Source organism: Lissotriton helveticus, chromosome 6 (assembly GCF_964261635.1).
Source record: "Lissotriton helveticus chromosome 6, aLisHel1.1, whole genome shotgun sequence".
Classification (NCBI taxonomy): domain Eukaryota; kingdom Metazoa; phylum Chordata; class Amphibia; order Caudata; family Salamandridae; genus Lissotriton; species Lissotriton helveticus.
In genome coordinates, this window is record NC_136067.1 from 210767209 (window position 1) to 210782574 (window position 15366).

The 15366-nt window shown below is 42.8% G+C and overlaps 1 protein-coding gene across 1 annotated transcript in view; it reads right to left on the minus strand.

Annotated features, from left to right (window-relative positions):
* Positions 1-10589, minus strand: part of LOC144762429 (cytochrome P450 2K1-like) — a 457464-nt gene extending 446875 nt beyond the window's left edge. The window contains exon 1 of the mRNA XM_078647611.1: positions 10309-10589. Within this exon, the coding sequence (XP_078503737.1) occupies positions 10309-10563 (255 nt within the window). The 5' untranslated portion in view covers positions 10564-10589. The remainder of the gene's footprint in view (positions 1-10308) is intronic.
* Between the last annotated feature and the right edge of the window lie 4777 nt (positions 10590-15366).

Below are 15366 nucleotides of genomic sequence, written 5' to 3' on the forward strand. Positions count from 1 at the left end.
CGGAGGCGCTGGATGGGAACCATGACCTGCTGCTCTTTAAGCCCAGGTGAGTTCTCAACCTGTTATGTGCTGATAATATTTAGTTTTGCCGAGTCCAGTGATTTATACTAGTTGTGCTTCACTACGGATTCGATCACTGCGCTTTTTCCGCAATTAGCGTATGACTAGCTATCCAGTATGTGTGTCTTTTTAATTTTATCCTTGAGGTTGGGAAATGCCCGCTCTAGGCCTTTATAATTCTCTCTGGGCCAAGCGGCACGCACCACCTTTTGAGGGCCGCCCGGTCTAATAACTTTATTGGCCGTATATCTTGTGACACCACTGTTTTAAGACAGGTTTTGTTTCCATTTGTGGTGGCGCTAGGTAGATTCACAGACGGGCCACTGTCATTTGATTACAGTAGGTGTTCTCTTAGTTCACAGTACCTGTATCCTTGTTTTAGGCACCTTGGCTGTCTGGTTTACCTGATGTCCTGTCAGGAATATGCTTTTAGCATCAGGGCTTGCTATCTAGAGTCACCGCTTGTAAGTCTGGGTATGGGCTCATGTTTTTATTTTTCATTTTTTCTTTCAGGTTTGTCAGTTTGTTTAATCATGGACAATTAGTCGTGCCAATCCTGGCTTCTATTCTAGAGAGGACTGTTTGGCCTTATTGAGAGTTCACTTAATCCTCAGACTCTCCAGTGTATGAGCCTGGGTCCTATTTTATAGGACTCTGATATTATATTCTCCTGGCTTAGGGACCCGGCTGTCCCATTGAATTTGGTAAGCTGTTTGTTTTAATCTGTGTACACCTCTATTCACTTTGATATCTCTCTTTGAGATTTAATTCACTGTGAGTCTTTTTCGTTTATTGTCTAGTTGATTTTACTCTTGGTCTACCTTATCACTGGGATCACAATTGTGTGAGCATGGTCATTAACAATTTTTCTTTTCCGGCACAGTTGTTGGACACAGTGGTTGATACAACCTCTGCTGTTTTTCCCAGTGTGCACGCTCTCTTGTACTTATATTTATCAGTTTATCTAGTTGTCATGAACCTGTGCCTTCCTTCTTGTTATGCTGTGCTGGTACTAGATGAGCAGATTCATTACACACAGCACTGTTTTATCGTTTTATATACAGTATGTTGTATTTTCTGTCTTTTCAGTCGTGTCCTTCCTCGTTTTGCACCTGATAAGTGCGCCCTGAAGAAGGTGAGATCCACAATTGGGTCACGCACCGAAACGCGTGTTGGCGCTGGAGCTCTTCTTGTCAATGTGATGTTTTTCTTGTCTCCTCCTTCTGAGACGAAATTGGACTTTAAACATGAATTGTACATCAGCTGATTATTTATTTCGAGTGTTAATTTTTTATTGATCTTATTTATTCCATTCTTGTTGATATCACAGAGTTATTAATTGCTTTATATTGTGTGTGGGGGTATTTGCTTTTGTCTATATATCAATTTTTTGGTAAATGTTGAACCCTTTGTTGGACTTATGAGTATGTGTGGGTATGTTTCTGTTTGGTCGAATGAATGTGCGTGCGTGTGATGTAGGATGCGCTTGGAATATTGTGGTGTAACTTTCACTATGTTTTGATATAAATTGCAAAACTATATTTAATAAATACGTTTGATTTTTTTTAGTATTTAATGTTTCTTTGTACCATACTTTGGAAGGCCAGTGTTTCATGTTTGCGGTACTGTATTAGTGACTATTAGCACTGTGTGACTTTGTATACAGGCAGAGAATTACTGTCATGATTGCATTTCTGATTTCCCCTGTTTCCTCTGCCTGTTGTTTGCTTTAGGGACCCCCTTCTGTGTGATTGGTCTTTCTATTTTAGACTCTTGGCCATGTCTTTTGTTTACAGATATATAACAATTTACAGAATATTTCTCAGCGGTAGGAAGCCCTCACGTGATAGTGAGATTCCAGATGTGTGAAAGGCCTGTATGATTTGCAATTTGTTATTCAACAGTGATTGTAACATAAATTGTGTATATAAGGCAAGATTGTCTTGCATCTGCTCTAAATCAACAGGATTAAACAATCATGTAGGTCTTGGTTTGTGGCCCAGAATGAAGGGCGGTGATGTCTGTGGTGTCCAGTTTAGTGGGGAGAGCTTTTGTTGCTTTTGTATTGGCTATAATACATTTTTCAAAATGTTGTTATTAAAATGTGGGATTTCAATAGACTGGCAAGGAGGGGTGAGAGAGGGTAAGTCAAGGTAAGATTGAGCAGCCTCTATTGTGAGAAGCATCTGGCAATAAGGATAGTTGGTGTTCAATTTTTAGATCATTTAGAGGCATATCCCTATACTGGCATATCCCTATACTCTGAATGTCCATCATAATCCAGTTGCAGGAAGGACTCCTAACTGAACCTAGGTACAACATACCACATATGGTGACAGATACAACAATGTGAGTTTGTTCCATCTAGAATAGACCAGCAATGGACGAACAGCTAATTTGTGTTTTGCCATGAGAATGCTCATCAGCAAATTCACTGGATTGAAATGTAGGTCAGCCGCTGCATTTCCTTCAAATAAAGGATGATTACACATCATAGTTTATGATGATTTCCTAATACCAATGCAAATAGAGCCATCAGTAGTCCTATAATTTTCGGTGAGGTTGAAGAGTCACTTCTAGTTGAACTTCTTAATTAAATCTACTCACATTTAATTATTCAATAGTAGTGCCAGTGTTTATTCAACCTGACCCTGTTGAATAGTCTATTCTATAAATACTTGTGTAGAGCATAGATACCTGACGGCATCCCAACTCTGCTAGTGCAAAGCAACTATCTTGATGGATCAGAGGGGGCTGTTATAGAACAGAAAAGTTTTAAGTGACTTATTCATACTCAATCTCAAGTAGGTGAAGAGGGTGTTCCACAATTTGGCCACAAAAGGACCGGCCTCCCCATCCAGATTTTGAGATCAAAGGAATCTTGGCCAGGGAAGCATTGGAAGAGTACAGAGCCCCAGGAGGCTGGCTATGTATATACTATACCAAAGTAAGGTATAGTGTGCACAGAGTCCAGGCAGTCCCAGAGGTATAACAGAAGCTACATTAGACAAGTACTAACGGCTCTCTTTGTGGTAGTGTGGGTGAGCAGTTAGGCTTATCAAGTAGGCCTGGTTGGAGCTTGCATAGTGCCTCTACGCGTAGATCCACGGAGTTTGAAAAAAACTCAGTGGAGCTGCGCATAGCTCCGCTTCTCTCCCTCCCTTCACCTTCCCCACTCCCAAATGCTATAAAAAGATATAAAGAAGGCACTTACCGGTGTTTCAGCTGCCTTCCCTGCCTGGCCACTCTCCTTCCTGCTCCACTCCCGTCCTCAACGTCCTTCTTTATAAAAAAAAACACTACATTATAAGTCTTGGGCGTGTGCATGCGTACTCGCAAGACGTACAACATAGTGTGTTTTTTTAAGAGAAGAACAACGAGGACGCGAGAGGAGCAGGAAGGAGAGTGGGCAGGCAGGGGAGGCAGAAGAAACACAGGTAAGTGCCTTCTATATATGTTTTTAAAGCATTTGGGAGGAGCTAACTCTGCTCCACCACGGAGGCGGAGTTGTTGCCTACCCGTGTTCGCAATGGAGTAGGCAAATCTCTGCAAACTCCGCTTACGGGGCAGAGTTACCCGCCCAGGGTCATTATCAAGAGGGTGTGTTAAGCATTTATAGTATTCAATCAATCAAGACTGATGGCACAGACTCAGAGACGGAATCCAGACCCATTTGGTAAGTATAAAAAAGGTATACTTAGTTTATTTGGTGTAACCTAGCAGGACTTGGCACAGGCAAGTAAGAAATGCTTTCAAATGCAGGACTGTACACAGAAATTCAATTGTGGATCCTACTGGAATCGTTTAAAGGTTTGTATTGCTTTTAAAACAGTTCAAAATACAGTAAGACTACTTTTGATTACAGGTTAGTACAACTCCTCTTAAGTTATAGCATAGTTACTTTCTTTTCAAACAAAACAAAAGGTCAATGACATTTTTTTGGGAATAAAACTTGTAACATTTATTCCTATGGAAAAAAGAGTGTTAATGGTTGATAGGTAAGTAAACGACTCACAAGTATGGCTTTTGGGGGTTAGGACCAAGGTCCCCCAAGGTCCAGTTAGGCATTCAAAGTGCACCACCAGCGGCACTAGGGCGGAAGGGTGCAGAGGCCCAATGTTAGCCAATGGGGTTAGGGGGCTCTTCGGTTGGGGGCTGCTCAGGATCAGGCCACTCGGTCTTGGAGCCAAACTCATGAGCTAAGGTATGGGCGAAGGGGGTCCCAGGTTGGCACCAAGTCCACACCACCAGCGGCGCAGGGGTAGCCGGATGCAAGGTGCTGATAGGAGCCCAATGCATTCCTATGGAGTTTGCCAATTTTGGATTTTGGCTCTAGGCTCTGTCCAGAAAGTCTGCCGGGAGGAACCAACAGCTGGGCAGGCAGGGTGCTCAAAAAATCCCTTCAGTTGGGTTGGTGTTACTCTGGCTTCGGCAAATTCAAGGAGGCTGGAGCGGATCCAGGCACAGGCTCCGAGGGGGAAGTGTGGGAGCGGGGCCTAAACTTGTGGCATCATTCCCGAACCTCTTCCGATGATTTGGGCTTGCGCTGTGAAGTACAAGATCACTTTGACTTTGTGTTCTTCTTTTCCTCGTGTGAATTATCTGATGACAATTTGGACCTTGATGAAAATCAGTGGGAACGTCTCCGAGAGTGGGCCTGGGATCTTCCACGGTACCAGGCCTGGAGTGGCGCCTATGTGAGATCTATTGGCTTTGTGAATGTTTCTTTTAGCCATGTTGGACAGCAGCATGCAACTGTATAGCATGGCAAAGAAGACATTAACAAAGTTAAAAAGATCTACTATTTGGATTGTCAGAGTTTTTTAAGCTATGTTGTACAGCTGCATGGCTGCAGGTCAGCATGGCTAAAAGCTAGATAAAAACACCGTGACTCGACCAGCATTGACTGCGCCTTAGCACTTATTTTTTTATACCTTCAGCCAAGTTGTGAAATGATGCTTTCATCAATGGCCACTGCCATTAAGACTACTATGAAGTTGATCCATGTTCTAATTTACCAGTGACAGACAGATAAACACAACCCTCATGTGAATTTATATTGAGAATAAGCTATAACTCACTAAACATTCACGGAATACAAAACTTAAATACCCAAAATAGACCACTGGCTTCAAGCTAGCCAGAGGCCTGCAGTTTATTAGCTACTATAAAGTTGTACTTATCCTATGTTTATTGCTCAGTACAAAGCACATTTCAGTCTCATGTAGGTGTCTCACTGGTGACTAGATGTGGGCGGAATTTGTGTAGGCGCACTATGCAAAGCTCCACGAAACTGCAAAAAATCTCTGTGAGCACGCAGAGTTCTGCGAACACGCGGAATTGATTGTTCCGCCCATTCGCGATGCTTTTTTCCTGTTCGCAAACGCGGTTTGCCTGCTCGGGAGGAAATATCTTGTGAACACGCATTTTGAAAGCGCAAACAAGCAAAAAATTCCACGTAGCCGCGGATCGCGGAATTTTTGGCAATTCTGCCTTCTCTGCGGAAAGCGAAATTACCCAAATTCTGCGAATTCCGCAAGCGGAACGGAATTTACCACCCAGGCCTACTGGTGACACATCCGGGAAGTATTCATGGCTGCATCAAAAGTGCTCACATGCCGCTGCAGCAGCTGCACAGAGGCAAGCTATTGCATATTCCATAGGCGCAGGCTCTCATTTGAGGCTTACAGGAGGGTGATATCACAGAGATCTTGAAGTACAGTTTGTGTCTGGGCTCTAATCTCACCCGTACCCCCTTCAGAGCTGCAAATATAGAGCAGCATACAACAATGACAACTAGGGCTCAGAGCTGCTCAAACTAGGGGGACTTTGAGCAGAGATTAGAGTAACATGTGGTCAGTATGTTAACTGCGCTTTATGTTTGGGGTCGTTTCTACATAATATAGACAAGCTTTGGTGTCCAAGTAGATACAGCATCAGCTCAACATACCGTAATTCTGGGCAAATCATCTAATCAAAAATGCGAATTTGAGCTTGTGTTCCGTAACTGGTGCTCACAGAAAGCACTCATAACTTCTGGGTGGGTCGACTTCATGTGATATGAAAAGGCCAAAAAAAGAAGTAGAAATATTATTTCAATCACATCGCGAGCAGTGGACGAACACCATTTAAAATAAATCAATCAGCAATTGGTACATGCACCACAGAAACAACAAAAAAAAAAAAAATGCTGCTCAGGACTGAGGTGCATCAGCAGATCTGTGTGTGTTTCTCATCATTGTCTAGGAGCAGTTCCCTATGGAGGTACATTGGCGGAGCTGAGCACTCAGTACTGGGATAGCAGGACCTACTGCTGCTCAGGATTAAGGCTCATCATTGGATCTGTGTGTGTTTCTCCGCATCGTTAGGAGCAGTTCCTAATGGAGGTACATTGGCGGAGCTGCACACTCTGTACTGGGATAGCATGACCTGCTGCTGCTCAGGATTGAGGGGCCTGAGCTGGAGTGTCTGCACCTTGACTCGTACAGTGCACAGATGTTAGATCAGGAATGACACCGACCCCTAAACCTTTCCTTGGAGCACTATTTGCACAGAACCACCTGAACCAGATCCAAGCAGCATTAGTATTTCACATCTCGTCTATACAGCAGTTAATGACGTAATAAAGATGCATCTTTTTCCATTAAAAAAAAAAAAGAAACAAAAGGAAGGGTGCACAGACATAATATCGACTCCAAAATATCGTCTGGACAGAATATCGAGTTTTAAATATCGTTTGGAGAAAATATCGACTAGACAGAATATCGACAGCCAAAATATCGTTTTTAAGGTAAGTGAAGTAATATCGACTGTAAATAATATAGACAGTGAAAATATCCAAGTATATAATCTAGATAGTAAAAAATATAGTTTTTTAAATAATATTTAATTATTTATAGTGTGTTTATGTTATAATATGTGTGAAAAGTGTCAATTTATTTTATTATTTTTTTTAATTAATTATTTTTTTAATTATTGTGTAATTTAATTCTGTAGCGGGTTGTGGGTTTATAGGGGAATAGGGTGGGAAGTAATTTAATTATAATTAATTAAATATGTAAATTTATTAATTGGTAGTAATAATTAATTAATTGGTAATTAAATAATATATGTTAATTATTTAAAATTTAATTGGTAATTAATTTTATTTAATTGATTAATTGCTAATTATGTCAATTAAAATAATTTATTTTCTCTAGCGGGTTGTGGGTTTATAGGGGAATAGGGTGGGAAGTAATTTAATTATAATTAATTAAATATGTAAATTTATTAATTGGTAGTAATAATTAATTAATTGGTAATTAAATAATATATGTTAATTATTTAAAATTTAATTGGTAATTAATTGTATTTAATTGATTAATTGCTAATTATGTCAATTAAAATAATTTATTTTCTCTAGCGGGTTGTGGGTTTATAGGGGAATAGGGTGGGAAGTAATTTAATTATAATTAATTAAATATGTAAATTTATTAATTGGTAGTAATAATTAATTAATTGGTAATTAAATAATATATGTTAATTATTTAAAATTTAATTGGTAATTAATTTTATTTAATTGATTAATTGCTAATTATGTCAATTAAAATAATGTATTTTCTCTAGCGGGTTGTGGGTTTATAGGGGAATAGGGTGGGAAGTAATTTAATTATAATTTATTAAATATGTTAATTTAATAATTGGTAGTAATATTTAATTAATTGTTAATTAAAAAATGTTTGTTAATTAATTAAAATGTAATTGGTAATTAATTTTATTTAATTGATTAATTGCTAATTATGTTAAATGAAAGGGGTATTTTTAGGGTTCAGGGTCAGTTTTTAGTTTTTGGGTAAAGGGGTATTTTTAGGGTTCAGGGTCAGTTTTCAGTTTTTGGGTAAAGGGGTATTTTTAGGGTTCAGGGTCAGTTTTCAGTTTTTGGGTAAAGGGGTATTTTTAGGGTTCAGGGTCAGTTTTTAGTTTTTGGGTAAAGGGGTATTTTTAGGGTTCAGGGTCAGTTTTCAGTTTTTGGGTAAAGGGGTATTTTTAGGGTTCAGGGTCAGTTTTTAGTTTTTGGGTAAAGGGGTATTTTTAGGGTTCAGGGTCAGTTTTCAGTTTTTGGGTAAAGGGGTATTTTTAGGGTTCAGGGTCAGTTTTCAGTTTTTGGGTAAAGGGGTATTTTTAGGGTTCAGGGTCAGTTTTCAGTTTTTGGGTCAAGGGGTATTTTTAGGGTTCAGGGTCAGTTTTCAGTTTTTGGGTAAAGGGGTATTTTTAGGGTTCAGGGTCAGTTTTCAGTTTTTGGGTAAAGGGTTATTTTTAGGGTTCAGGGTCAGTTTTTAGTTTTTGGGTAAAGGGGTATTTTTAGGGTTCAGGGTCAGTTTTGGGTTTTTGGGGTACATATACAATATTGCCTATTATTTAATTAAATGTTGTTACTATATATATATGTTTTAAGAAATATGATTAAAAATATATATTTTTTTACTTTCATTAAATATTTAATTATTAAAAGTTATTTTAAGTATTGTTAATTATATTTTAGTAATTCATTTTTTATATTAATGTAATTAAACATTGTTTTTAGTAAAGTCGATATTTTTTACAACGATATTTTTGTAAACGATATTTTGTAGTCGATATTTTTGTACTTACCTGTTTGTACATACAAACTCGATATTTTTGTAGTAGATATTTTCACCTCGATATTTTGGGTACTCGATATTGTGGTAGTCGATATTCTTTCAGTGATCCAAAAGGAAGTGATGTCTCACACACCCTACAGAATTAGAAGGAAGCAACGAAGAGTGGTAATGATGCCAACGAATGGTAACTAATGGGCGGGTTAACAGCCCCTTTTTAGAGGATTTTGTTTAAGGGACAATAAGTCGCCAAGCAACAGTGCAAGTGCGCTGCCTGCAGGCTCAACTTAAAAAAAACAAAATAAAAAATAAAAACACCTTGTGAGGAGGGGTGGGGCCTGAAAGGCACTTCTGGCCCTTTCCCCACCGATTTTCCACCTCCTTTACAACCCAAAAAGAACAAAAAATATCAAAAACACAAAAGCCTGCTGGGGCTGCCACCAATGGGTCCTGGGGTGTTTTCATAATCCCTTAATGGAGATTGGCTGCTAAGAGCCTCCAAAGACCAATAGTAAACCCACTCAGTGTAGAGGTTTCCATCTTGCCTTCCTCACCACCATGTGATATCAGCTTTTCACTAGGTGGCCATGAGTAGAGAGCAGATATCATGAGACATGTGAGTTGGCGGGGCCGCTACTGTGACTCATGTGCTACCTTTTCAGACCATTACTCATGCTGGCCAATATCTATTCAACAGTACTAAAACCAAAACGATTAGAATTGGCAGTCTTGTCCGCACTAACTTTGCAATGTTGACTTTAGCGATCAAATTTTGCCGCTGGTCATTAGGGCAAAATGGAGAAACCAATGCAATAAACATTTGACATAGCTGTTGTTTATAAAACGATTCTGGTGTGTAATATCGGTTTAGTAAAGACCTATCCTGATCCATGTAAAACGTGTGAAAAAAGATTTGCTACTCTTTGTATAATAAGGAATGGAACAAACTGACTTTACCACAGATTTAGTTGCATGTGTGACATTTATGCTACTGAAGAAAATGTCGTCAGGCCCTTATGATGTAAACAAGAACAAAAGGTGCAAGTTTAGTTAGCTCTATTTGTTTTCTCCTTAGTTAAACTTCTACGTAACGTGCCGAGGAAATCTATTTGCTCCATTTGCTGTTACACAAGCAGGAGGAATTGTGCAAAAACGCTTAGCCCTGTATTTGCACCTGTAAAAACATGTATGTACCTGGTAGGGTGACAGGTGAATTCTTAATGGTGCCAGGACATTTTCCAGGGGCCGGTGTCATTTTGCAATACTCTTTGCACTGACTGGCTGGTGTGAAAATTACTTCTACACCGACCATCCTTGCAAAAAATGAAGGCACTTGGCACCAGTGAGTGGCACCACAAATGCAATGTACGTAATCGTGGTCACCGTGTCTCCACACCAGTGTGTAAAAACGATATGTATAGTTTTCGGTTCAGATTCTACAGTTAGGGAGATGGTGAAGTCGTTGATTCTCTTTTGGAATGTTCGATTCCCTGGGTACATGGTTCACCCAAGAGTATTAATTACTTCAACTCAAACACGCGCCGAACCTGCAAGTAAAAATAACGCATTGACTATAAACAAAGCAGAACATCCATTTGCTGTGGCGTTAAAAAGCGCGCGCTGCGCTCACCTCGAGTAAGGTCAGGTAAGGTCTCCTGAGGTTGAAGATGTGCAGGTTACCGATGACCGGCAGCGGCCTCGGTCCGGGGGGGAAGTTGCTGTATTTGTCGCTCTTCCGTCCGTTAATAATGTTTATTAGAAAAACGAGAATTAAAACACACAGCAGAAGTGCGACAACGGGAGCAGGAAAATCCATCTTCACACAAGCCACGCCAATGCTACTGGTGGTAACGAGAGAGCACGACTTCTCTTCTAGGGTGATCATTAACGAGGCACTTTGCAATCACGAGTTTAGTTGTGATTTATTGGCACAAACAGCGGCTTATCTTCACCAAAAATTGAAAGGGGATAAAACTATCAACGGCTTGACCCAAAAACGTTCCTTCTATCTTCCTCCTGGGTTGTCGAACGAAGGGGTGACGCCCCCCAGTAGCCCCTTTGCTTCCCTCTAGCGTAAATATGTAGAGGAGTTAGTTGTCTGCAGCGCGGACCCCAAACCGGAGGTAAACGCTCTGGGCACAGGCGTCTCGAACGTAGGTGTACGCGAGACCTATTGGTTTTCACAATGCTTGTTTACGCACGAAACACGGTGAAATGGTTCTTGTTTATTGGAAGTCGTGCTGCATTGTTCCCGTGTGGTGCTCTCCGATAGAGAGACAGTTCCTAAATCTAACTTCTGAACAAGCCAAGACAATCAGAAGAATTAGAAGAGATGGCGGCCAATCAGAGAGGTGCTAGGCACTAATGTTCATTTTCTCAATTCCCTTCGCAGTCCTTGCGCTATCTTCACATTCTAGATAAAACGATCCTTCTGTTTTGAGAGAATGTTCTAAATCAGCTCTCGTTTAATTGGAAGTTATTCACACGTGTGCCAAGTTTTAGGGGTCAATAAACTGCCCACAGTGCTCTTTAAAAAATATTTAACACAAACCCTGGAAGCAGACAAGTACAAGTCTTTTTTATTTGCACAATTAATTAAAATCGTTGCAATTCATGCAAAACACAGTTAAAACTCAGTCCATATTATACTTTTTTTTAAAGTGTTAATGAGAGCAAGGTGGTTCATAGCTGGTAGGGCAAAAGTTCTTAGTGAACGTCTTCTGCTAACAGGAAATTCATCTCAGTCATGAATTTTACAAAGCGGGCGGCCATCGTAGCTGAGTCGCCCCTCATACACTCCTCTAGAGCCAGCCGCGGTGCGTCCATTGGGGCGTAGGGGCGTAGCCCCACTAAGCCCTGGACGCACCGTGGCACTGCAGCTAAGCTTTAATAAACATAACACTAATTCCATGTTGATGCCTGGTAATTGGTGCGGTCCGGTGTGCGCAGGGGGTGGGGGGGCATGGGCTGCTGGTCTGCTGCAGCTGCGCATGAGAATTCCGGGCTGAGACTTGCCCACGCATGCGCCGTTGCGCGAAAAACACTTTAGGCATAGAGAAGGGGCCGGGGGTGCGGCTTCAGCCGGGCCGGGTTTACAAGGCTGCCCAGGGCGAGTACACAGTGTGCCCCCCTAGCCAATCCTGGTGCTGCATGCAGCGCCAGGATTGGCTGGTCCACCGCACATCCAATAATGGATGTTGAGCGGTGGACCAGCCAATCCTGACGCTGCATGCTGCAGCACCAGGATTGGCTTGGGGGGCGCGGCGTGGGTGGGGGCAGAGTGGCGCGACCCCGGGCAGGAGGAGAAGCAGACGGTGACAAGACTCGAGAGCCCCTCATGTGCCATCGCCGGGAGGCGTGATGCTGCGGGTGATCGTCTGACCGAGTGTGCCACTGGGTGCCAGTGCAAGGGACAGCAGGTACAGTGTAATGTTGTTTTAGTGAGTGACAGAGAGCCATTCGATCATGGCTGGTTGTCCCAGTGTGAACGCCCAGGGGTCCAGCTCTGTAAGATTGCCTCTCGCAAGCCACCTCGGCCACTGTAGCTGTGCAGCTGCAGTGCATAATAGTGTTCGTAGTTCAGCACTGAGTCCCAAGCCTGCTTCCGATAGGGCGAGGTATAGTTTTGGGAGTGCCACTCTAGATCTGGAGCCCCCCCCATATCCTGAAGTGGAGTGGAAACTTGTGACGTAATAGCAGAAAGGGTGCAGCCAATGGGGAAATGGAATTCCCCTGTAAACATGTGCGTTTAATTACGGAGATGGGAGGCGAACATGTACAGCTATATACGATTTTAAAAAGCCATGCTACTACTTCAGGCTAAAAGCTTTACTTGAAGTAACAAAATAACACATTGTTTATTCGTAGGATTATGGGCATGATGTAAGTTTTGCTAACATAATTAAACAGTTAACACAAACAAAACAAGCTTGAGTGTGGTTTCTAACCGTCCGTTAAGCCCCCAGTGTCGTCTTCGAGCATAAACATGATTTTATAGAACACATCCGCCTGCCGTCTCATAGTATTGGCGTAAGAACCATATCTTTGTCCTCTGTTGCTGGCCCGTCTGCTGGTCTCTGTGGCACATGAAAGTAAATTAGAAATGGACTCTCTGGATATCGCGAGAAGAGGCTGATCTCTTACAATCCAAGCACATAACTGTGGCATTGCGCTGCTTTTCTGAGAGACAGGCACAACACATTAAGTGGCCGCAAGGAAGCTGGTACACAGACTCCGTTTTCGAATAAGCAGAAAATGTTCTAGAGCAGGAAGAACATCCTTGGACGCTGCTGCTCCGATTGTGATCTGACAGAGTGCTAGTAACCCAGGAACTAATGCTGCTGAGACCACCGTCACTAGCCAGTTGCTGAGGACCCTTTGGCAGCTTTGAAGTAAATGATGGCAGGGGACGGTAAGAACCCATCTGAAGATGGATCTCTGCCTGGTTTTGAAAGTGCCACCACTGTCTCTTTATATGTCAGGCGAGCCTTGGCTAACCAGGGGGGCAATATGTTGGTCTGTGGGGGCAAGTCGCTCACAGTGCTGCACCTCCTTTTCGTGTCCATGGAGTTCCTCCGTTAGCATCTTAGAAGACTCATAAACTGCTTCAGTGGGTACATGTGCAGTTCGTGTGCGAGCAGGGTGCTTAGATATATCAAAGTCAAAGACCTGGTAAAATAAAGTGACATGTCACACATATATTCCTCATTGCTTCCCCTGACTTCCCAGCCAAAAGACAACTGGATCCCCTTCCAGCAGTATCTGAGCCTGAAATGTGTCTCTGTTATGTAATGCTCACCTTAGCCTTTACTACTCACATCAGTGGCACCTCCTGTTGTGGTTGTGGGCAAAGTTTTCATAATTGGGTAGCTCATGTGCATTTTCATGACTAATAGGTGGGACAGATGCTAGTCTATAAGCGATCCTTGGGGATGGTCTGAGAACGGTTCAATACATTTTACTCCTCTGCATGTACCATTGTTGCTTGCTTGGCATCAGTCATGGGTCATTGACATGCCATTCTAGTTGCTAAATATTCTGATTTAAAGCTGTGAAAACACAAGGAATCTAGTTACTCCACATCAAAAACTGTTTATTGGTAATGGGGTAACAGGCAGTACCAATGTTGTAGGACAGGATCTTGTTGTTGTTGGGGTCCCTCTAGGGCAGAGGTCTTCAAACTTTTGGATGCCAAGACCCCCCTGTCAACATTTTCAGGCGTAAGGACCCCCTCCTGACAAACATTTCTAAACCCTGTGTGGGTGACAAGAGTACCCAAGTGACTGCACGGTGAGCGATGCAACAGTGTGAGGGTAGGGTAAAAGGAGTGGCTGCAGGGTGAGTGAGGTTACCATATGAATTTGGGTTCGGCTGTAAGTGCAGAGTGGGGCGAATTAATGCATGGTTAGTGATGGCCTTGTTTGAGTGAGCTACAGATTGAGCAGTGAGGGGGGACAGGTGAGTGAAGTGTCACATAAGTGCAGGGTGAGTAGTGTGCTCATTTGACTGCAGGGTGAGGTACAGGGTGAACAACGCAAACGCATTGTTAGCGCAGAGTGATCACTGTGAGTTCAGGGTGAGTGGGTGAATGTTGTGAGTGCATGGTGATCAGTGTGAGTGCATCGTGATCACTGTGAGTGCAGGGTGAGCGGGTGAATGGTGTGAGTGCATGGTGATCAGTATGAGTGCATTGTGATCACTGTTAGTGCAGGGTGAGCGGGTGAATGGTGTGAGTGCAGGGTGATCGAGTGAATGATGTGAGTGCATTGTGATCAGTGTGAGTGCATTGTGATCACTGTGAGTGCAGGGTGAGCGGGTGAATGTTGTGAGTGCATGGTGATCAGTGTGAGTGCAGAGTGAGCGGGTGAATGGTGTGAGTGCATGGTGATCAGTGTGAGTGCAGGGTGAGTGGGTGATCAGTGTGAGTGCAGGGTGAGCGGGTGAATGGTGTGAGTGCATGGTGATCAGTGTGAGTGCAGGGTGAGCGGGTGAATGGTGTGAGTGCATGGTGATCAGTGTGAGTGCAGGGTGAGCGGGTAAATGGTGTGAGTGCATGGTGATCAGTATGAGTGCATTGTGATCACTGTTAGTACAGGGTGAGCGGGTGAATGGTGTGAGTGCAGGGTGAGCAAGTGAATGATGTGAGTGCATTGTGATCAGTGTGAGTGCATTGTGATCACTGTGAGTGCAGGGTGAGCGGGTGAATGTTGTGAGTGCATGGTGATCAGTGTGAGTGCAGGGTGAGCGGGTGAATGGTGTGAGTGCATGGTGAGCAGTGTGAGTGCAGGGTGAGTGGGTGATCAGTGTGAGTGCAGGGTGAGCGGGTGAATGGTGTGAGTGCATGGTGATCAGTGTGAGTGCAGGGTGAGCGGGTGAATGGTGTGAGTGCATGGTGATCAGTATGAGTGCATTGTGATCACTGTTAGTGCAGGGTGAGCGGGTGAATGGTGTGAGTGCAGGGTGAGCGAGTGAATGATGTGAGTGCATTGTGATCAGTGTGAGTGCATTGTGATCACTGTGAGTGCAGAGTGAGCGGGTGAATGTTGTGAGTGCATGGTGATCAGTGTGAGTGCAGGGTGAGCGGGTGAATGGTGTGAGTGCATGGTGAATAGTGTGAGTGCAGGGTGAGTGGGTGATCAGTGTGAGTGCAGGGTGAATGGTGTGTGTGCATGGTGATCAGTGTGAGTGC